The sequence below is a fragment of the Nicotiana tabacum genome, chromosome 14 (assembly GCF_000715075.1).
Source record: "Nicotiana tabacum cultivar K326 chromosome 14, ASM71507v2, whole genome shotgun sequence".
In the NCBI taxonomy this organism is placed as follows: domain Eukaryota; kingdom Viridiplantae; phylum Streptophyta; class Magnoliopsida; order Solanales; family Solanaceae; genus Nicotiana; species Nicotiana tabacum.
Genome location: NC_134093.1, coordinates 7,586,630 through 7,611,632, shown reverse-complemented (window position 1 = coordinate 7,611,632; position 25,003 = coordinate 7,586,630). Strand labels below are relative to the sequence as shown.

The following is a 25,003-nucleotide window of genomic DNA, read 5'->3' as shown; positions in this document are numbered from 1 at the left end:
ATGTGTCGAACAAATAGCCAAAATGTTTTCTCCCTCAGTTAATAGAGCTGGATTTTTCATCATTATATCCTCATCTGAAAATAATATTTCTTCAAATTTTTCACTTTCCAAACACAGACATTGAATAATGCTCTTCTCGTGGGCATTCTCAACCATAATCATATAAACAAATCCATCATCTACAACCATTTTCCCACTAAAGTAATGGCACCGACCTAGGGTGTTAATTTGAGCTCAAACCTATTTGACCCGCCCAATCCGCTCAAGGTTGGACTGGTTATTGATCCGTCCATTTATTGAACTTAGCCCATCTTGATCCAACTCAATTCAACTCATCAAAAGTTTGGTTGATTTTTAGCCCAGATTGATTCACGAGTAACTTTGCTAAAATATCTTTAAAATATTTTTTGTTTTTGTTTGATATGTTATATATTATATTACCATAAAAAAAGAAAAAATATGTTATTTGATAATTAAACAATTCATAAGAAAATCATACACATTAATTAAAGTTTGGTAAGAGTTGGACGGGTTGGGCTATGATCCAAATTTTAGCCCAACTTAACCCAACACATTTTAACCCAAGCTATTTTTGGGCGGGTCAATTGACTTAGCCCATTTTAACTCGCCCAAAATCAACGCAACCCGTTCATTTGACACCTCTGGTAGCAGACAAGGAAACGTGAAGACTTACAATATAGAGTATGTGTTAATATGTATACAGAAAGTTGCAGAAATATTCAATCAATACTAGTACTTCACAATTCCAAATTAATCGAGATCCATTATTATTCAATCAACTCTGGATTTTTGTTCTATTCGAAAGTTTGAAGATTGTATCGTTTCGACCTCAAAAAAATCAAGAAAAGTCTGATAAAAGAGTCATAACATTCTGGCTAATTACAATACATGTAAACTGACATCCTGAGCAGACACGCCAAGAGTCCTTAATGTAAAAACTGTAATAGTACTTTAAGTAGGCATTTGGACATAAGAATTGTAAATTTCCGGAAAAAAATGGGGAAAAAAATCAAGTGAAAATGGTATTTGAAAATTAGAGTTGTGTTTGGACATAGAATACAATTTTAGGTTATTTTTGAATTTTTGTGAGTGATAAGTGAAATTTTTTGAATAAAACCTTTTTAGAGTTTTTCAATTTTTCGGAAAATTCTGAAATTCATCTTCAAGTGAAAATTGAAAAATTATGGACAAACACTGATTTTGAAAAAAAAATAATATTTTTTTTTTGGGGCCAAACGGGCTCTTGAGAATCCTTTACTGGCATATTTCTATTCTCATGCTCACTGTAAATTTCAAAATCCTTTCACTTTTTAACTCTCCTTGGCCCCAATATGGAGCATTAATTGATATAGCCGACCTCAATTTGCTTTGGACTGAACCGTAATTATATATTATTATTAGTGTTTATGTGGTTTTTATTCAATTAAATCTGGTCGAAATAAAAACTCTGCAAGTCCAAATTTCACGTAACTCTTTAAAGAAATGAGGATTTCAAAACCTATCCAATTTTGAGATTGAATTTCCCTTTACTTTACATAGATTTTGGCTCCATCAAATTCATGTTGCCAAGCTTGGATAAAGTCATATTACCCCCACCCCCCAAACCCCCCACCCCCTCCGTTCACTTTTAGGTTTTCATTTTGAATTTTGCACACTCTTTAAGAAATAATAAAAAAATATATATTTTACAACTTTACTCATAATAATAATAATATTACCAAGGTTTGGGAAATGAATAGTTAATGACAAGGATAAAACGGGAAAAAAAGACATCTTTCTCTTGATTTAGTATAGTAGACAAGTAAAAATGAAAATATATTTTTAGTATAGTGGACAAGTAAAAGTGAACGAAGGGAGTGAAACATTTCTTCATTTGCACTCCAAAATAGGAAGAAAACTGCTACAAACTGATTCCCATACTTAAAATCCTTAAATTACACTGTTGAATCGCTTACAATGTTCTATGGCATTGTTGGTTAATCAAAGGGCCACTATATTCACTATACAAATTCCATAACTAAGCTTAGTGCAAACTACTAGCATTATACAATGAAAAAACTTGATCAAATAAGTTAAAACAAAATTTTCTATAGAAGCTACTGCAATTGAAGATACTCAATTCTTCACACCTAACAATGGCTTTGTACCTCTATAGTCCACAGTCTAACTACATCCATCTTCCCATCTTCATTGACATCATTTTCCTTTTCTTGTGTGCTTTATGCTTTTCGGCGATCCTCAGCTTTCTTTTGGCATTTCTCATTGGATTCACCACAGCAATGACCTTCTCTTCTTGTTTCCTCTTATCCCTCTTGGATTTGAGATTCTTCCTTATATGACTGTAGATTTGGACGAAACTCTGCACTCCTATAACATTGCTTATGCTTCCGCGCACTTCTTCAGCCCGTTGTTTCACGTCATCTGTGGAGTAGATGCAAACGTAATCAGTATTTTCATCTTAGCCTTTTCCTTTTGTATTTTTAAAACCTGTTTTGAAAATGCCTTTCTTGAGCGGAGTTCTATCTCAAACAACCTCTCTACCTCACACAAGGTAGAGGTAAGGTCTGCGTACACTCACCCTTCCCATACCCCACTTGTGGGATCACATTGGGTATGTTGTTTGTTACCTCTCTTCTTTTTTTCAAAAATGAAGTGTATCCTTTTTTTCCACATTTTTTTTACTAAAATTGCTTTCAAGCCAACAAATCATGGAATATAATTGAACCAAATGACAAAGGTAACACCATAAACTTTTGCAACTACCACTTTGTATCTAAGATAGTATGGACCGTTAAAACAATAAGCTTGCAAGAAACTGAATGTCCACATGAGAGACATACCTGAAATAACTTTTCCAGCAAATCCTTCACACACTTTGTAGAGGGGCAACAGCATATGATATGCATAGCTTTGGGAATCAACCTCACCTTCAGGGGACAACAATCTACTCTGATCTATAAGCTTTGGTGAAATTGATTTGAAACAACTGAAGATAATTTTCATCTGCAAAAAAAGTATGCCCATTCGGCAGCATGAGACAGTCACCCCTAGTACCACGTATAGGAAAATAAGGCACAAAGCATTTATTTTGAAAAAATTGCCAAAGCTAAGAATTCTTTTGTGAGTCAAGCACATAGAAGTAACCTTAATACTTTTAACCACCCACCTGCATATCTTCCACCTGAAGGGAAATCTTTCCCATTGTCTTAAGCAAATAGGAAATGACCAAGTAGCGCTCGTTTTCATCTTCTTGACCGCTAAGGTCAGACACAAGAGATAAATAGATGTTTTTCCCTTTCCTTGAATCAAGCTGTTGAAAAGCCTTAAGTAGAAGACCCTGCTCATCATGTTCAATGGTGGACCAGAACTTGTTTTGACGCTTACATTCATTTTTTCCTAAGAATGAATACAGAGCGCAAATTGAAAAGACAAGATTTTGAGTAATGAGATCACTGGCAGCATCATCAGTCTGCAGCACCTTCAGTTGACAACAAAGAGAAGTAGCTATAAAGAAAAGTCTACTCGGCCTCATCAAAAAGTAAGTTCCTTGTGGCAGTTCAAGGTTTTCTTTACAAGCCTCGGTCACAGTGGCAAAGTAGCAAGCCACAAGACGGTTTGATATGTTGCGCAACCACAGATGCGGATGCAAAAGCAACTCGCAGATTGTTTCCCACAGATCCTATGAGATTTCAGTAAAAATAATAATTAGAAACCAAATGAATTTGTCCACAAAACAATAAGATATTGGCAATCTGGAAATGGAAGTGTGGTCGCTGTGGAAACGTAATTTCCCCAGTATACCTTTTTTTTTGTTCTTTTTTTTTTTGATTGATAGACTTCCCAGTATACTTCTAAACATACTCTTAAAAGATTTAAGTTTGATTCTCGAATGGTGCCTAACTTCACACCTAGTTTTTAGTAGCACACTATCTATTGAGCATTTCACCGAAGTGCTTTTAGCCACACACACACACACACAGAAAAAAAAAAAAAAAGTTATAATTTCTTAAATCGATCGCAAAGCAAAATGAGGCCCAGTGGTTTTCACATAGTCACCCCGTACATGTAATAAGTTGGACATATTATGGATGACTTGGTTTTAGCTCTCCCACATTTTAGGACTATAGCTAAAATAACGAAGTACAACAACAATAGTGCATCGGATACCCAATTAGTACAGCAGCAACAGCAGCACTAATAAAGGATAGAGACGGAAAATATTGCATCTTTTTTCATTCTACAGAGACAAACATCCATTCTATAGAGGATAGATACAGAAGATACTGTATCTTTTTACATTCTACAGAGACAAACATCCAATGTGTTTTATAAAGTACCAAGAAAAAATTTCAAAACGCCCTCAACCAGTTATGAATATCCATTAGCTCCACGTAATTCAAATAGAATAGGTCCGGATGGCAGGCAAATTTTATGAACGCTCATATTTACAGAAGTAATCACTTAGTATAGTACCCAGTACAATAGTAACTTTAGTTTCTAATAGAAGATTAAAAGAAAAAGAAAAATACCTCAAGATCCTTTCTGAAGCACAATTTAGGAAATTGATTTAATATCTTCTCAAATAGAACCAGTGAATAATATGCTTCTTTCCAAGATGAAGCCGTTGCATCATTGGGTAGATCCACATGCTTATTTGTAAGAACACTAACAGCAGATAGCAAGATGTTTCTCAAAGCAGGCAAGAGACTATCAATATGCTTTTGGAAACCATCCTTCACCACTTCAATGAGTAACCCCAAAACCTGTAGAAGAAATGATGAAGCCTTGAAACATTATTTTTCTATTTTTGATGAGAAAGAAGTTATATCTCAGATTCATGAAAACAAAAAAAATTAGAGGTCAACTCGTCCGCCTTCCTCTTGTCTAATTTTCATACATAAATGAAAATGAAAAAAGTGAAAGACATATGGAACTTCTACTCTTCAGTATTCCCAACTTGCTCCTCTATGATAACACAACCCAACCAAGCTGATCCAACATAATGTACTTGAAATAAAAGAACAGTTTGGGACTTTCACCCCTTTACCTGTGCTGCAGCACTCCACAAATGTGGTTTATCTCCCAGGTACCAGGACCGACTAAACTCAAGAATTGACTGGAGTGCATGGGAACTGACTCGTCCAATAAGTAACTTTATGACAGTACCAGTCATCGAACGGACTCTGTTGTCATGATCATTCGCCAGACAAACCACCAAATGCAGAAAAAGCGTCTGAGATTGTTCATCTATGATGCTAACTGGGAATTTCATTATGATAGCATGAAGCATTTCAAGAATGGCTTCTCTCCCAGCTGAATGCTCATATCTGCAAAAATCAAAACCATCATTACAGAGATGAGACCATCTAGAAAATTTACCAAATGAAAGAATTGCTTGTGCAGTTCTTATGTTCTTGCCTTAAGTTCGAAAGTAAGAAATCAAGATGCTGCTGCAGACGTTTCTCGGAGATATGGTAGTCCAGTAAAAACTGCAGCAAAATTTGGCTGCATTTCTTACGAATTGATTCAACTTGACTAGTCACCATCAACTCTGCAACACGTTTAACTATATCATAGATTTCCGCAACTACCAACTTCCTACTCACTATTGCTTTCAACAGTGAGAGAGCCACAAAAGAGGGATTTCTTTCAAGATCAACAAAAAGCGGAAACTGAATTAGCATATGCAGTTGATCCGTAGAAAGTGTGATCTTATTGCTACGCAAAAGCACTGTTAGCAACTTAACACATGACTCCATCAATGGATTACTGGAAGCTACTGAACCTTGAGCAATATTCAGTAACGAATTCTTTATCTTCTCCGCCTGAGATTCAAGTGATGGCAAAGGAAGCCTCACCATAGGAGACAAGCACCTAAGTGAAGCAGACATGATATTCTCATATTTTGAGTTCAAGCATTCACCCAATAATCTTACAAATGGATCAAGCATTGATAACAACTGCTCATCTTTCTTGTCAAATTTCATGTTCTTCATGTAATTCTGAAGCACTCCAAGAGCAAATTCGGTAATAAGGTGAGAATATCGTGAATCAATGCTGACCAACTTATCTGATTTAGCAATCTGGCTGCTTACTCCATCTTTCTTTTGCTGACTTTCCATTGAAGTCGATGTCTCTGCATGCCCAGGAGATTCATCTGTTACCCCATCTTTAATTAGACCATATCCAAAGATAAAGAGTTCCGTCTGGTTTACAGAAGGATTACACTGTATTCCAGCAGCTATATGAGACAACATGTTCTCTAATTTTGATTTTACTTTTGGAGTCAGCTGCTTCTGTAGATGCTTAATAATTGGCGCAAGCAGCTTCAGAGCATGTGTTTTGAATGTGATACTTTGTGCAATCAATTTAAGGGTATCGTATGACTTTTGCTTCCTAGTCTCTTTCATCTTTGAAGCAATCTTCTCAACCTCTTTCTCCTCCGAAACATCACTGAGTATATCATTTACTGCAACCGAGAGAAGATCCTCTAAACAATAATCCAACCTCCCACTACTGGGATTTATAAGAAATTTTGATAGTAGAAAATTGAGAGTGAACCCCAAAACGTGCAATTCGAATCCTCTCCTCAGAGTGCCTCTCAAGACTTTGACAACAAATTGCAAGTACTCCAGCCCTAGTTCTTTTAAACAAGCAGCCAAAGCAGCTCTGGCTTCATCACGAATACTTTCCAAACGATTCTTAAGGAAATTCGCTACGCGATGGATTATAGATGGAAGATGCACTTCCATAATGTCTCCAGGAAGTAGCTTGAGCAACTTAAGCAGAATTAGACTGATGTTTACATTGACATTATCAGTATCAGCAATCAACATTTTTTGTACCCTGGGAAGCATATCCTTTTGGAGGCACATTTGTATCTCCGCAAGTTCAGAAACGCCGGTGACTTTGCCTGACTCTATCAAACAAGTAGTTTGAATATCTTGCACAGAATCTGCGGTGTCATGATCAGAAGGAGTGTTTGAAAAATGGAACTGGTCCAAAATGGAGCTTATTAACCGCAATAACACCTTTTGTTTATCTGGTTTCAGTGTCATCTCCCGAAAGCATCTATTGAGTAATGCATAATACAATCGCCACTCCATGCATCTAGTAATTGATGCAACAGCTTCCAAACATGCACTTCTAATATTTTCACCCTTTCCAACTTGTCCATCAAGCAACATTTTGAAAAGAAGTGGGATAAATACTTTATTTATGAGAACCTGCACCAGAATTATTCCCAACTATTAGTACCACTTAGCAACACTGAGCACATAATTGATGCTTAAAAGAAAAAGGCAAGTAACCACCTTAGACAAATTTCCAGAACTGATGACATTCTTAAATCGTAACAAAGCCCTTGCTCTCCTGTGTCTCTGAATAAACAAACGTAATGGCATAGGTGAGAAAGCATGGAAACTAGCTTTTGGACCATGTGCTATACTCTTTTTTTTTGAGAAGGTAACAGTGCTATACTCTTTCAAAAAAAGAGAGAATAAATAGAGCAACATGAGAAGGTCCAAGGGACTGAAAAATCTTTCCTTTAAAACATAAACTAATACTTCTAATGCTACTAATGGAGAAGCATAAATAAAATAGAGCAGTAAGTTATTTAAGAGTAAATTGTGGAGCTAAGTTGCTCCGACACGGCAGTTTATGTGCCGCACCCGTGTCGACACGATACTGGTGTGGGTGTGAGTATGGGATCTGTACCGGATCTGGTAAAACGATTCTGGGTACTTTGACCATGACGAATGAAAAATTTTGAGACGAGATACAATTTGATTCCCGAAATCAGAACAAAAACTAAGGTAAATTTGAAGAAAATGGCATATACCTTATCTAGGAAATCAATTCTTTACTTTCTGCTTCTCCTCTTGATCGAGCAGAAAGAGCAGCAGAGAGCGTCAATTGTGAATGGGGAAGGCGGAGCGTTCGAGAATTTGGGAAAGTGCAAGTCCTTTGACTTTATTTAGATATTATTATATTTATTATATTGTACCCTTTGTAATGAAAGCTTGACACACACTAAGTCTAATTTTTATAATAATAATTAGAGATATAATCTAAATTATATAAATTAATATTTAATTATAAATGAAAGATAACTATAAAAAAGTTAGTTGGTAGGAGAATCCAAGAATGGAAGAAATTCAAGAAATCATGCCTACAACTTGAGAATAAAAAAGAAATCCACACTTCATAAGCTATAGGTAAGTATTCCACAAAATTTCTCATAATTTGGAGATATTTTTATATTTTTATTTTGTTGAATTATTTTTAGCCGAATCCCCGTACCCGTATCCGTATCCTCGAATTTTAGAATTTACATCTCGAAGGATCCGACCTCTAGATCCACACCAGCGTCCGAGCAACTTAGTTGTGGAGTACACATAGCATAGACCAAAATTTATAAGGCAAGATGGGAATAACTTACTTGCAAATGCACAATATTGTTAAAAAAGTCCTGCTCTGGATCTTCACTGTAAAGAACTGCAAATGATTTGAAGTCTTCCACCGTTGGAAGCTTCAGGACCATATCCCGAAGTAGATCGATCCATACCTAAATCAGAAAACCAGCTTTAGAAGAAATTCCGATCCTTGAGAAAATATATTCTCTGCCCACTACAATGTCCCTCCCTCCACTCCCGGGTCAGTCCTCCACTGACCAACAGGAGCGAGGAACCTTGAGACATATAGATGAAAAAACACGTTGCGTAAATAACCACTAGCAAGTCAAATAACTGCTTCAAGTATTGATGGCTGGGAAACACAAAAAGGAAGGAAAAGAGAGGAAAGTAGCCAGATAAGTAGAGCATTCTTTTCGGTTCTCGTATTTCATACCTTCTGAATTGAATCTTCTTTGTTCATGGCAGTACCCATGTGCTTCAAAAAGAAGTTGCTTAGGATGTGCCTAACCCAGGCTCCAGAAGATTCTTGTTCAGATTTCAACTTTCTATCGAGCACTTGACTAGAAAACTCGACAAACGAAAGCAATAATCTATATGCACTCTGTCTCAAAATAAGATCCCCAGACGACATATCATGGATAGCATGTGACAGAATAATCAACGCATGTTCTTCCGGGACAGTGTGGAAAAAGTCTGCACTTATCTTTTCATAAGCAGCAATTATAGTATCATAATCAAGATCTCCCAACTCCACGGTAGACGTGGCATTCAATTCGCGAAGAAGTTTTGCCTGTATGAAATTAAAAGGTGCATTTACGTCAACAAACACCTAAAAGAACAGGTGTAAAAGAAAAATAGACGGGCTAGCACTACCGCAGGATGTACAGAAGAATCGTTCACTGCGACAGCATCAAGAACGTCACAAATAGAAGTGCGAACATCCAAGCCAGCAGAAATTACGAGCGGAGAAACTGATTTGACGATCTTTTTACTGCTCTCACTACCCAATGGTTCTACGATATGCTTAATAATCTGTAAAGTGCCTACACAAATCTCTGCAAGCAGAAAGCAAAGTAATCTTACAAAAAGAGCAAGGAATGAGACCAAACAGGTCCAACTAAACTGTGAGATAAAACTGAGAGAGACTCAGACCAGGGTCATTGGATCTCTTTGACAGAAGCGGAAGCAAGATATCAAGAAACTTCCTTGCAGCCAACGGTTCCTTTATGTGTTTTGATAACAGCTTGAAAACATTGAACTCTTTTTCCCCAGGATATCTGACAAGTTTCCTGGAAAAAGTGAACAGATCAGTTAATAGGAGAACTGATGCTTGTGCATATCATATGATATTTAGTTACATAAACAGCATGCTAAGTCCACTTAGCCATATACGGTGGATGACATGCAGTCTCTCTCTCTCATGGTTGTAAGGTGGAAGCATTATGGAAGATAAAGCTAGAAATACAAGAAAAGGAGGGGAAGCATGCAGATGCTCTTTTCTTTCCTGCCCTTTTTTTTTTTTGTGTGTGTGTGTGTTGGGGGGGAGGGTGATAAATAGGGAGCATGTTACCAAGATAAGCTTACTTCTCCATGCGGGCACATAAGTCAGAATAGGACCTTATGATATATGATAAAACCATCAAAATCTCAATCTTACTATCCCTACCTCCCTCCATCCCCACTCTCTCCCGCTCAGCTAAATTGCTCTGACACGGCAGTTTAGGTACTGCACCCGTATTGACACGACACTAGTATGGGTGTGGGTATGGGATCCGTACCGGATCTGGTTAAACAGTTTTGGGTACTTTGACCACGACGGACGGAAAAATTCGAGACAAGATACAATTTGATTCCCGAAATCAGAACCAAAACTTAGGGTAAATTTGAAGAAAATAGCATACCTTATCTAGAAAATTACTCCTTATCTACAACTTGAGAATAAAAAAGAAATCCACACTTTACAAGCTATACATAAGTATTCCACAAAATTTCTCATAATTTAGAGATAATTTTTATTTTTTTGAATTATTTTTAGCCAGATCCCGGCACCCGTATCCGTACTAGAACCCATATCCCCGAATCTTAGAATTTACATCTTGAAGGACCCGACCTCTAGATCCGCACCCCGTGTCCGAGCAACTTAGCGGCTCATATAAAAATCTAAGTACAGGATAAGCAAAGAACTAAGGAGACTGATCTTGGGGGGAGAGTACAGGATAAGCAAAGAACTAAGGAGACTGATCTTGGGGGGAGAGTACAGGATAAGCAAAGAACTAAGGAAACTGGTCTTGGGGGGGAGAAACAATTCACTAATCCCCCTCAATTTAAGAAAAGACTAATAAAAAAAGAACAAGCCGATACAAGGAATCGAGTTGGTAGCTCCAAATAGCAGCAAAGAAAATCCATAGTGAAAAAGGACAGGAAGCTGAGGAAGCATTAAGAATTAATGTATGAGGTGCAAAGTAAGATAAATTCATAAAACGAAGAACGGTCAGACACAAACTGAGAATTTTTTCTTGGAAACTCTTTTTCCTTCATTGACCTGGAATTGTTTAAGAGTGCCACGACATTCTTTAAGATGATATCTAAGTCCTATGTGAAAACTTATCAATGCAAGTAAAACTGTGGTCAAAAGAAATAGTTCGAGAACATAACTTCCATACTTCAACTGTGTGGAGGCTACAGACGTCAGACGATAATTCAGCATTATGTACATTATTACCCATCCACATTTGATATGCAGATAACACTCTTCTGATAGGCTCTCATGTTAAAACATCACATTTTTTAGGTGACTGTCAAAATTTGTAATATCAGCTAAAGAACAGCTTTGAGGCCGGTAAGTCACAACCCAAAATTTACATAGTTGTTTATTATTGCACATCAATAAGTTGTGCAATAAGCTATACTAAGCAAAGAAATTGTTTTCAGCATATGGGACAACTTTGAGAATAGTAGTCATGGTGAAGTCTATAAATTGACACAATCACTGAAGAGGGGGAAAATAAAGCAATGAAGTTATTTCACATCGCCATACCTCTTTTGCGCACCATCATGTACAAAAAGACGATGCAAACTGCATACAAGTACATCAATGTGAGGAAGCAGTAATCTCCTAAGAGGGTTGTCTTCATTACCCAGCTCAATATCAAGATCCAATAGATTCTCAACGAACTTAAGAACAGAGGAAACGATGGCATCCGATGCTGTTGAGACTGCTAGCATCGAGAATATATCAGGTACAAGATTCTTTTCTCTGGACAACAGAGGCACAAGTTTGGAACTTCTACTCATAGCCAGAAAACAAGAAAATAACGAGCTTGGCTTCTCGCTACTAGCACCTTCCTGTTTGAAACTAGCAACTAAGGGTTTTACTGACGTAAAGAACAAATCCCAAAATTCAGAACTGAAATCATGATCTTCGTATTTGCTAAGAATACAAGAGATGATCTTCAGGCATAAAGATCTCAAATCCTTGGACTGCTTTGCAACTATGTTTGTCTGCATAAAAACAAAGACATTGGTTAATAAGCATTTTTTTTTTTTTGACAAGGTAACATATTTGTATATTCATATAAAGACTTCACTAAAATTGTGAAGTCACCCATAATTACAATGTAAGTGCCCATACAAAACTACACAAAAAGGGCTCTTTTCTGCCTTGTTCTCTTACAATGAGTCTAAGGCATCTAAAATGGATACACTATCCTCCAAAAGTTTTCCTTTACACCAAAAATAAAAAAGAGCTAAACATTTCATCTTTATCTTCTGAATGTTGTTGGATTTCTCTTCAAAGCATCTTTGGTTTCTCTCTTACCAGACTGTCCAGCTGTCCACCATATACAAGCTGGGACAATTCTCCATCTCTCTGTCTCTTTGGTTAATAAGCATTTTTTTGATATAGCATTTTCAAACATTGGTTAAAAAGTATTACTTAATTCAATTTACAATGTACCACAAACACAGAACCATCTTTATTTTTTTCAAAAGATATATAGAGGAAAAACCGCGTTTATTCAGCAGCTAAGAATTCCTGAATTCCTTTCGAGATCAAGCGTGAATACATATGGAAAGAAAGGGTTTAAAACCCAAAGGACATCTGCTCTGACTGAAAAAATGAGCAAATTAGTACCTTCCGCGCCTTCCCAATTCTAAGCCATCAATCTTAGGAATTATTTGACCAAACCACCCTCAAACAGCCACCTATTTAGGCTATTGCTCAAGGGTGATCTGGCCAAGAAAAGGAGGACTAACGCTGTCAACCACCAAGATATACAAAATCATTTAATATTTTAGTGTTAACCAGTTAATACAATATTATGGGGCAACAGCATCGGCCTTTTCTTTTCTAAACTTAAGCCTGCTAGAATTACAGCAAATGATGACATTACCTCCACTTGGTGATCATGATCAGCTAGCCCCCCCTCATTTCTTGTGCCTTCAAGAGTTGATGTGCTGCTTTCCAAGAGGCGCACAGTACATCCCATTAACAGATCAAGAAAAGGGCTAATATGCACTTCATCAAAAACAGCTACAATATCCTCAATTACATGCAGAAAACCATATCTCTTCTTCCATGAAATGGCATTGATGCAATCTCTTGAAAAATGCTCCAAGATACTAAATGAGTCAAACCCATGCTTTAGAGTTTCAGGTGTTGTCCAGAGCCGTGCACTCTTTGCTGCAGCAACTTGTGAAGCAGATACAAGTGGTTTTATCAGCAAGGCAAAGAAAAGAGGAAGCTCTTCAACATCTAGCTGCGCTAAGAAGCCAAGAATCGCCTTTCGATGATGGACACTTGCATGCTAAGACAAATAATGCATCAAGTTACTGCATTATACTGGAAGTGGTAAATAATGAAGAAAACAGAAAGAATAGGAACCACAAGCTATGCTACTAGAGGCCAGAGAAATTAATAAATACCTTACGAGAAGCGAGCGCCTTTAACTTTCTGACTTTTGGAGCCAGTATTCTGATAACAACAGGCACAAGGAAAACTCTATGCCTTGTATCAACAAGATCTGATTCCCTGGATAAGCTCCATGTTGTGAGCTCCTCCCTCAGACTTTTTGAATTGATCAGATTTTTTAGATGCTGATCATACGGAATTAAAAAGTCATCTTTCCAATTTAACAGGCAATCAATGACCTTAATTTGCAAGTCAGCATCATCTTCCTCAAGAATTCTGAACCACACCACCCCCCAAAAAAACGAAGAAGAATGCAATACATAAGTAACCTCAAACAACATTCAATAAAGTATACTAATTTTGACTAAGGAGAATAATCCTAAATGCAAACCTGTATAGTAAAACCTCCTTGAAGAATTGATTGAGATAAAAAGACCTAGGGTTTCGCATCAGTCTATATAAGGACAACCATTCTTGAAGAACGGCTTTCCACTCTTTCCCTTTACAACCCTCTGGATTGTATAATTCCACACTGCATTTACAGAATGAGCAGATAAGTACGGGTCAATTGGAAAAGATAGAAGCAATAACACTTTCGCGAACCCTTAAAAAAATATAGTTAAAAAATCAAATGCACCTCTCAAGATCTTCAATATTATAGCCTAGGAACTTCAAGAACAGAGGTATGATTTGTCGTGAACGCGATTCAGCAACAGATGGAATTTTCTGCAAACACTGAATCAATAAAGAAAAAATTGTTGCACATGACGCAGTTTCAGACACCGGAAAGACATAGGACCTGAAGCTTCCAGTCAAATCTGCATATACATATCACAGTAATGAACATTAAAGTGAGAAACCATTGTGGATCAAAAAGAATAGCCGTTTAGCAAAATAGCAAGCTAGGACTACATGAATTAAAAGAGAAGCTAGCCAACAAATCAAATTTATCTTTGATATCTGGGATAAAATAGATGGAACATACTATTAGTCGTCTCTAATGATTCCTCCTTGCTTTGAGCAGCTTCATCATGAGAACCGAGAAAAACAGAGAGATAATGATCAAGGTACTCAATATATCTGTCCCACAGCAGCCCAAAATATTGACTGAGGAGGACAGCTATACAGTCCAATGTTGGATTCCACAAATGGCTAAAACGGCTATGAAAGATTCCAATAATTCCATCAAGAACAGCAGGTATATACTCTTCAGCTATCTGTCCAGCAGATAGACTCATCTGTATTTTGGAAATCAGTCGAATGACCTTTCTACTGGTGGCAATAGAAAGAGGCGTTTCTTCAATCAAAAGTAGGAGATGCATCACCTGAAAATAACCAGGAAATTTTAGCGACTGAAGACATTATTAACAAAGGAGAAGGTATCACATTCATACATTGTTGCCATGGTAGTCCATAAGAGTAGTCTCAGGATTATCTATTCTCATTTTCTTCTCAACAGGTTGTTCATTAATAGAGCTGACATCAGTCAAATGTTCGTAGTGGCACAATATTCTTAAGGTCGAAAGACGCATATTCTTGTCGGGATGGCTCAAATTTGCAGCAAACACGCCTAGGGCATCCACCATCTTACTCGCTATCAGCACCGGGTGATACTTTTTAGTGCTTGCATCAGCTTGGATTATGGACCTTGAAGCATAATTTTAAAGGGTTACCAACTGAATGGAGGAGGAGCAAGAAGGGTTACCAAGACCTGATTTTCAAAAAAAATACCAACATACCCACAAACTGAATCCAAAATATCAGCTACTGGAGACAACACTTGATAACATGTCTTGTGCTTCCTTGACAGATCTAAGATTCTGCTTATGATGGAATCATCAGATCTGGAATTTTGATTAGCCAGCGACTTATAATAAGAACCCAATGCAGCACCAACCAAGCTCTGCCAGGTAGTTCTGGGATGCCCAGCAATGTCAGCTAGGAAAAGCAATGTATATAAAGGACAGTTAGAAAGAGAGGCATGTAACAAGTTTTAGTGACAAAAAAAATCACTATACATGAGGAGGAAAAGGTCGCAACAACTCGGTCATCGAAGATTCACTTCTTTTAGAAACAGATTTCACCAGTTCTAGCATAAGGCAACTAAGGTCCATATCATGGAACTAAATTCCCCAAACCAAAAGTTAGTATTTGTGTGCATGAAATATTTGTTATTTCTGGTCCCACAAATGCGAAAGGTGGAATAGACTTTAATAGCTAAATTTCTCCCCAAGGAATCGAACTCATCTCGGATAACATGCCTTACCAGATTCAGTACTCAAAAGCTCATCTAGAGCATTAACCAAGTCTATTAGCAATGACTCATTCGCTGAAGCACCTACTACGTACGGATAACAGCCAATGACTCCCCACAGTATGGCTAACTCATTTTCTCCAATTTGGGTAGAATATGGTTCCTTCTGTATCCGCCGAATCCAACAAACGATGGCTTCTTGGAGAAAATTGTGAATTCTTGAAAGCTTCTCTTTTGGAACCTCATCCAAGAAGCTATGTCCTTGTGCTGGCAGCCTCTTAACAAAGATCTGCAGCAAATGTATAACCTCTTCCTCTGACATCTCTATCATATCATTTAATGCACTGAAAAGCCATTCAAAGATTAAAATCGGTTAGCAACCATTAATTATCACAAAGAAAGAAATATTAGACACCAGTAAGCAACCACAATTCATCCCATGAAGTGTGCTTTCACGTGCAAAAACAAAGTCAGGGACAAGGAACATTACCTTATAATGCTAGCTCTGAAGAACTGGACAACGCAAGGGTCCTTCAATAGTAGATCTTCGATAAAAGACAACAAACTACAACAATAGGCAATTGTTAGGGAAACAAGCAAAAAATGTATTTTTGGAAGACGAGCTCGCACTTGCAAAAGAAGGCAATACCTCTTATTCCTTAAATCAAACACAGGAGCCCATTGCATCGAAACAGAAGAGAGAGCAGAAATATTATTAGCTCTATATAGACCATCAAGAATGCAAAGCATTGACTGCAAAACTTTTTCAACAATGATTGATGTTTGATCAATTGCCTTCACAATAGGATAAGGCAGAATGTAAGTCTGTACAAGCAACTGGATCAATTGAAGCACCCCTTGGTAATCTGAGATAAGCAAAATATCTTAGAAAACCATTTCATAATGTACTGAGGCAAAGCACATGGACAACACTTAACCTACCAGAAATTTTCCGAATGTAACTAGCTTGCAGGGTAGAAGCAAGAAGGGACAAAAGGTGACCAAGATGCAATAGGTGACCTTGAGATACACACTCAATTATCTCCTCATATAAGCAAGCCCACATCAACTCCAACTCTGAAGCTTCTAACTCCGCACATAACCTCTGCAGTGCTAGAACAAGAACTTCAAGGATGGTCTCAGCACCTACACTTTGCAAAAAAACACAAGCCAAATGGAAAAGTTAAACCCGACAATATACAGATTGTGGTTGTAATTCATCTCATTAAGGGTAAAAGGGAAATTTTTAATTCAAATTGTTTCTAAATATAGAAAAGTGACATTCTTTTTGTGACGGACTAAAAAGGAAAAGAGTGCCACATAAATTGGGATGGAGGGAGTAAAAAAAAATTTTAGACAGTTCTCCTGCCGGCTCACGGGTAAATCACAGTAAATTTTGTATATCGTACCACCCAGAAAATATAGAAGACAGAGAGATCAAAGCACAATTTATACGAAACTAGCAATTCCAATTTTCTGCAGGCAACAAAATATAAAGTACCGGAATGATAGATGAGCTTACCCCCGGAGAACTGATCACCTATAACAAACAGAGACTTGTCAATCAGTAGGCATAACACTTGCTCAGCCCTTGAGTGTAACCTTGAGGAGCTTCCTCTAACAACATACCACAACAGTGAACTGACAGCGGATTTTCTTATTTCCAATGGTTTCTTCGCAACTTCAAACATAAGCTTCCTCACCCCTGTTGGTTTCAAGAAGTTAACACCGATGAGGAAAGGTTAGCCGAAATATAGCAGAATACTTACCTTTCTCACCCATCATGAAAACAAAGAAATGTATGAACAGAGAAATATACAAAAGAGATCAGAACTGGAAGGAACTGCGAAGAAAAACCTCTTGAGTTGATTTCCAGAAAATCTGAACATTTCTATCTAGGCATAGGAAGAGCCACAATATGCCCGAAGCACTTCTCTGGAACTACAGAGATGCTTGAGACTGCTAGAGCTTTCATAGCGAATTTGATGGTATTTAGCACTTTTTTCGAAGAATTTTTCCAATTTCAGCCTAGAATTATTACTCCTATATTTCCAGGATGCTGGCATCTCAGAGAAAATTGCCAAAAGCATTGAGCATCTCTTTACTGGGTTTGTTTCTGCAGATATCTTTGGTACACGCATGTTTATTAGTCAGTTCTTTAATACTTCTTGATTTAAAAACAAATATGGACTACGAGTCACTGTCATATAAATTCTTATCCATCAGAGTTCATCAGGACTTCTATAATTAATTCTTGATATGCACAATGGGATGTCAAACCCAGTTGCACTGTTTAAGAAGCCGAGTCATAACAGGTATTTTGCTTCTTTCCTAGTCTTCTCATCTACCTCTCTGATCATTAGCTTTTAGCACCTAAAAGAGCAAAACCCATTTCACTTCATCAATATTTTGTCTCAAAACAACAGTTAACTTATTGCACAACATTTGACCATTTGAAGTCTGATATTTCTACACTTCTCTGCCACAACCCTTAAGAAAAATAATATTGAATTGACATAATACCGTCCTGCATCAAGCTGTATCATGAAAGTATCACTAAAGGTCTAAAGAATGAGCAGGATAAGATCTACTAGGGCAAAATAAGAAGGCAAAAGCTGGTGATGTTAACTCTCTGTTTCTTTTCTTCCATATCTTCATTGCCTATGTAACCATATGAATGCAGGAACAGCAGACAAGGACAAAAGAACATGAAATAAATAGGGCAGGGAGTAAGGAAGATAACGATGACGGACATTAGACGAAATCTCCCAGCTTAGCCAACAGGGGGTTACAACCACACAAAAAAAGTCTAACTATGAGGAAAGACAATAATATATAGTAGTGAATCAGACTCAAAAAAGGCAAACAAGAATCAGCCATATCAGATATACTTAAGGGACACCTAAAAAGTTCATCTAAAAAATTCTGGCCTTGAATACAAATTATGGCAGTTCCCCTGCATTTTATTTCCTTGGAGATGACGAAATTGTTGAACCCGAAAGCATTAACAGCTACAAAATAGAAAGCCCTCACAGAAGGTTCATAAAGGAGTGATACTGATATTAGAAGCTAAGACAGAAATATTTTATTATTACATTCTGAAACTGATAGCTTAAAACAGGTCGAATATTCTTTTGCTGTAACTAAATCTTTATAGATAGAATTTTCTCCGAGAACACAAATTGAAAGACACACAGGTAGAATACCTTTTATAAGCTGCTTAACAGGAGCATTCCTCAATATGAATGATATTGAGTCAGCCATAAATTCGTGGACGTACTCCTTGGAATAGTATCTTAATTTTACTGTTACCCTGTGGAGAGAGACAGAGCGACAGAGAGATGGATAAGCTACTTACTAACAACCAAACAGGTGGATCCTCCAATTATTTATGTTTACAGGGAACAACTTTAAGTATGATCTGCTGAAATAGGGGAGAATCATAGTCATATCTGCAAAGTGAAGCTTTGGTGGCAGGGTAAACTTACTTTAGAACATCAACAACATCTTTAACAAGATATTTCTGCAGGTACATCATAATAAAAGACCATGATTTGAAAATCTGCAAAAAAATAAAAAATACAAAGTTGAACTCAGATCTGATATGAAGATAATGTTGAAGCTGGTATACTAAAGATTACTTTCCGGAAAACCCAGTACCTGCTCAATTACATCTGGTTCTCTATCAGCACCACTTTTGAGAAGACACGCTAAAGAGTCAGCAATCCTCTGGAGAAAGCTGGCAACAAAATATGAGTAGAAGTCTTAAAGCAACAATTAAAAACTGTTCTGCATGCACAAACTTACTAAAGTACTAAAACATAGTGGAATAAGCTGGCATAAAGACATGGGTAGAACTGTTGAAAGGTGTTCTTTATGCCCAAACTTGTAGAAGTCCTAGGACAGGGTTTATCAGCAAACTCCACCAGATACTTGACGTCTTCAAGCTCACAAGGAAGAACTTTTATCGTTCCCGACATCATGGAATTAGACAGATGAAGCACAGGGAAACATAAAAAAAAAACTAATGAAAAACATTCTAATTGAAATGGACATAATGACGAACAGAAGCCAATGAAATGTATCAATTTACATCAGAAGAAAATGACCCGCGAAAGGATAAGGATAAAAGCGAAAAGACAACCAAACAAGATAAGAAAGAAAAGCTGACAGCAGAGGTTAAAATATCAAGGAATTGTTCCCAAAAATGACGATACTATTTCCAAATTTTACTATTTCCAGACTATAAGCAAGGTGCTAAAGAATCCCCCGACGATGTTGTTATGCGTGAAGGAAGAAGAAAACCAGATAGAAGCAGCACTCACGGTAAGAAGTCCTCCAGGAGATCTCTAGATAGGGCTGCAATCAACCTACAGAAAACTATAATTAGTCAATGAAGGGACTTAACAATGAAGAGGAAAAAGAAATAGCTAAGCAGTTCATCTCCAGCGCTCTATAGAAAAAATGATGGGAACAATACATGTAGCAAACAAATAGCAAGAACCATAAGAGCAAAAAGTTTTCACTCAACCATTTTTATTCTAAAGCGAGCAAAAGTCAAATACTCGTAGTCTGCCGCAAAAGAACATGTTTAGCAGTTAGCTTCTGGAGATTGATGAATGAAAAATTTACAGTTCTAGGAACTTTTTATGAGCTTTGAGAGCCTAACATAATTCTTAAACAAATAACAAAATAACATTTCCGCTTCCAAAACAGGCAAAGGGGCTATATTTTCTTTTCTTTCTTTTTCATTTTGGATAACCGAGAAATCTCTGAGGGTCAGTGGCGCATAGTTCGAAACTCGTGCCTGACCCTATACTCTTCTCCACTTAAATACCATACTTTTGTCTGTGGCAGGTTTGAGTCCGCGACGCGCGCCTAACCCGCATCATGTGTTGTGCTCTTATCACTAGCAAAGGGGTTATATTCAGATGGGAACAAATCAAGGAACCTGAATAAGTCTTTCCCTGTTATAAAAGCTCTTAGTTTGGTTAATCAGAATCTAGTTTTAGTTTTTTGAATCTTCTTCAGATATAAAAGGTGGTGAGATTCCAAACTAGAGAGAACAAGGTGTACTGCTCATAAGAGGAAATAAAAACATAAACTAAGTGAATCATCCTTAAAAGAACCCAGTAAGTTCGCAAAATACCGGAGGATTGGCTCAAGGGATAGTCTCCCTTTCATGTCCAATCTTGAAAGAAGTTTTGCGACTATCTGTTCCTTGTGCAGTATAATTTGCGGTAGCGTCTGTACCAAGGGAAATATTTCCTCGTAAAATGAAATAAAATCCTCGGCAGTGTTTAATTCCTGTTATTTTGTCCAAGAAAGAAAAAAAGAATTAGGGAAAACAAACAAAAAAAAAATGAAAAAAACAACCTTAAAAAGTAGGAATAGCAAAACCAGTAGTAGCAAAAACCAATTACATATTCAAATGGCAATGCAGTCAAAAGCTATATTGCATAAACTCTTCATTTTCTTAGGCATATCTATTTTGAACAGGGTGTGATGCCTATGGGTACTTCTTGCATGTCCTTCGAACTAAACTAAAACTTGTCTAACAGTTGAATGTACTTGAATGCCTATACACACTGAAACCATAACCAAATCCATGTACACGGTCCAAAACTATTTTTTTTTATGAAGTAAGGTGTTATATTGCTGGCATCAGGAAGATGCAAATCATTACAAAAGAGGTTGGTTAGCTCCATTTACACAAAAATACAATTCTGACCAAGGAGCTAAACTAGAATCACCAAAAGCCTTTGGTTGTCAATCAAGCCAAAGACAGAGAGCTAATAAAATCTAGAAATGGAATTAAATCATTTACAGAGGAAAGGTTGCTCCAGCTATATAGATTCCTAAGGCACTTTGCTTTCAGGTAGCGGTTGGGAGTTGATACTCCATCAAAGCATCTGCGATTCCTTTCTGCCCAAATACACCAAAATATACTTGCTGGGATCATCTGCCAGATCTTCTTGATGGTTCTCTCAACTTTCCATTGACTCCAACTTTCAACTGCTTCTTTTATCCCTTGTGGTGTTGTCCAACTTATGCCAATCGTTGAGAGGAACATGTGCCACAAATCTGCAGCCACTCTGCAGGGCAATAGCAGATGGTTTATAGATTCTGAGTTGTCTAGACACATGTAACATCTATTCACCAGCTGGAAATTCCTTCTACACAAGTTGTCTTGGGTTAAAATCGCACCTTTAAGAGCTATCCAGGTGAAGCACATGACCTTTGTGGGGAGTTTTGTCTTCCAAATGAACTTCCATGGCCAAAGCTCAGTTACTTCATTGCTAGCACACAATTTCTTGTATCCTTCCTTGACTGAATAACAACCTTCGTTCAGATTGCCCCACCTTAAACTGTCTTGAGCTTGTGTATTCATTTGAAAGCTTTCCAGTAGCCGGTTTAGATCAAAGAGTTCCCCAAGTTCCATTCCTGCATGTGTCTTCTGAAGAGGGGGTCCCATATGTTCCTTGATCTACATTGGGTAACTTTTGAGTCCGGATCGACTGCTATCTGGTACAGGGCTGGATGAGTGTCTTTTAATGGTTGATTGTGAAGCCATTTATCCTTCCAGAACCTAACTGAGGTGCCATCTCCAATTCTAAATGAAACGTCCCGAAAGAATTCCTCTTTCAGACTGTTGATAAATTTCCAAGGACCAACACCATGAGGGGCTCTACTCTATTTGGTACTCCAGTGGTTTAGCTTCCCGTACTTGGCATTCACTACTGCCTTCCATAAACATGTTCCTACCTGACCATATCTCCACCACCACTTCATAAGCAAACTCTTATTGTGCTTGGCTAAGTCTCTAACACCCAATCCACCTTGATCCTTAGGTTGAATTACCTTAGACCATTTTACCAGATGAAACTTGTGGCCTTCACTGTTCCCTTTCCAAAGAAAGGATTTTCTGATTTTGTCCAGTTGTCTTTGGATCTTTCTAGGCATAGGGAATAAGGACATGATATAGGTTGGTAGGCTGTCCAAGACACTATTGATCAGTGTCGGTCTTCCTCCCATGAATAGGTATTGCATTTGCCAAGTTGCCAATCTTTTTTCCACCTTCTCAAGAACTCCATTCCAAACCCCTATTGCTTTGTATTTTGCTGCCAGTGGAAGGCCTAGATATGTTGTTGGAAAGGAGCCAATTACACAACTCATAATACTAGCCAACTCTTCCAAGTTAGGCACTGTATTCACAGGGTAAATCATACTTTTTTGCATATTAATGTGTAATCCTGAGATAGCTTCAAAAATCAGTAAAATCAAATTTAGGTACTGGACCTGAAGCTTCTCCGCCCCACAGAAGATTAAAGTATCATCTGCATAGAGTAAATGTGACAATGCAACTGGGTCAACTGTGTTGTTTCCCACCCTGAACCCTTCAATCCACTGCATTTGTTTTGCCTTATCAAGCATTCTGCTCAAACCCTCCATTGCAAGGATAAAAAGAAAAGGAGAATGTGGATCTCCTTGTCTAATTCCTTTTTGTGGTTGAAAAAAACCAACTGGAGCTCTATTCACCAAGATGGAATACTTAACAGTAGTAAGGCTGTACCTGATCCATCTTATCCATCTGTCACCAAACCCCATTCCTTTCAAAATAGAAAGAAGGTATGACCAATTAACTTGATCAAAGGCCTTTTCTATGTCCAACTTACAAAGAATACCCGGAACATCACTTTTCAACCTCCCATCTAGCAGCTCATTAGCTATCAATGATGCATCTGTGATCTGTCTATTTTTCAAAAAAGCATTTTGCTCTTTTGAAATCAGCTTGTCGATGACTGTTTTGATCCTCTCAGCTAGGAGTTTAGCAATTATCTTATAGACACTTCCAATGAGACTTATGGGCCTAAAATCTCTGAGCTCTATAGCACCTTTCCTCTTGGGAACTAGAGCAATTAAAGAAGCATTATTGGACCTCACCATATAACAGTGTTGATGGAAATGATTAACAGCACCCATTAAATCCGATTTAACAAAGACCCATGACCTTTGAAAAAAAGCCATTGTAAAACCGTCCGGACCTGGACTTTTGTCTGGAGCACAGTCCAAAACTATTTGGACAAAGGAGAAACTTATAAACTCTAAACCAACCATTTTCATGTCTTTGTTTAACAGCCTGATAGGGAAAAGAATCGTGCTTGGACCCTTATGAATTGTTTGAATCTTCTTATACAAAAACATACACTATCAACTGATCAAAAATATGTAAACACCATCCAAAACAAAATTCTCTAGCTAAACTTTCTGAAAAGACAGCGTCTTCCCATTTCCCAACAGAATTGTTCCGCTGACATTTTCTCACAAACATCAAATTCAAGCACCTACTAAGAATCTTCAAACAAAAGACATGTAAATGTCACCCTAACAAAACCAAAAAAAAAGGGAAGTTTTTTCAACAAAGAAATTCTCCCAAAACCACAACTTAACCAAAAATTCAACACTCTTTACAAAATGGTATACAAAAGTATCATATAAAATACATGAAAATACATACTCTCCATTCCACAAGACAATCCCGGAAGAAGGAGGAACCTTCAGAGGGCTCAGCTTTTAAAGGGTCAAGACTTCTGTACACATCAATGTCAACATCCTCAATCCGTTCCGAAAATGTCTTGAACTGCAACATACATAAAACTCAATAAATGCAATTCCCACAAAAGAGAAACAGCAAGGCAACAAAAATGAGTACGAACAGTTCATATAAAAATTTTAGACAAAGCAAGATGCTTAATTGTTATTCATACTTTTTGCATCATAGACAAGCAAGAAAGCAATCAGTAATTGCACATTTAGTAGGCTCAAATACAAGTCAGAGTGCAAAATACAGCTAGAATTGATATAGAGACAGATTCTTAAGATTGAAGAAGAAGAAGCATCAAATTATGTTGAGGTGTTCAACTACAACAACAATAACAGTCCAGTTAAATCACACTAGTGGAGTGTTGGGATGGTAGTGTGCACGCAGACCTTGCGGCAGGCTGTTTCCGAAAGACCCTCGCTCAAGAAGATGAGGTATTCAACTATTTGACTAGAAAAACAACTACTGGAACAATTTGCTGGTATGAGCTAAAAGCGCAAAACAATAACAATAGAATAATTTCACGAGCCTCAATAAAATACAAAATTTGAGCTTACAGTAAAGCGGCGGCGACCAGGGGATTTGTTGAGAGATTTAACAGCATAGGCATCTGAAGCTGTTGCCATTTTTGTGCTGAATAATTAACAAATTGAACTCCTCTTTGGCTGCCGCAGAGGGAGGAGGAGGAAGAAGTAAGGTTTTAAGGTTTGTGCTTTTCTACTGGGGAGAAGAAAGGGTTTAAGATTATTAGCGGCTTAGCGCAAGGGCTCTAAAACCGGGTTCATGATCCTCGAAAAAATGAC

At 37.5% G+C, this 25,003-nt stretch overlaps 1 protein-coding gene across 1 annotated transcript; it reads right to left on the bottom strand.

The window, feature by feature from the left end:
• Window positions 1–1,919: 1,919 nt before the first annotated feature.
• Window positions 1,920–24,926, bottom strand: LOC142168673 (uncharacterized). Its single transcript, XM_075229261.1, has 31 exons — window positions 24,758–24,926; window positions 24,117–24,239; window positions 20,748–20,905; window positions 19,924–19,968; window positions 19,259–19,337; window positions 19,087–19,160; window positions 18,805–18,911; window positions 17,121–17,303; window positions 16,541–16,744; window positions 16,248–16,464; window positions 16,089–16,163; window positions 15,611–15,942; window positions 15,084–15,282; window positions 14,739–14,991; window positions 14,330–14,669; window positions 13,982–14,162; window positions 13,736–13,876; window positions 13,359–13,620; window positions 12,827–13,240; window positions 11,473–11,936; window positions 9,588–9,724; window positions 9,309–9,490; window positions 8,869–9,225; window positions 8,462–8,587; window positions 7,335–7,400; window positions 5,440–7,247; window positions 5,069–5,348; window positions 4,551–4,784; window positions 3,188–3,700; window positions 2,862–3,024; window positions 1,920–2,442 (listed from the first exon to the last, which is right to left on the bottom strand). The coding sequence occupies exons 1-31, from the start codon at window positions 24,824–24,826 to the stop codon at window positions 2,189–2,191; spliced, it is 8,040 nt and encodes a 2,679-aa protein (XP_075085362.1). The 5' UTR covers window positions 24,827–24,926; the 3' UTR covers window positions 1,920–2,188.
• Window positions 24,927–25,003: the final 77 nt, after the last annotated feature.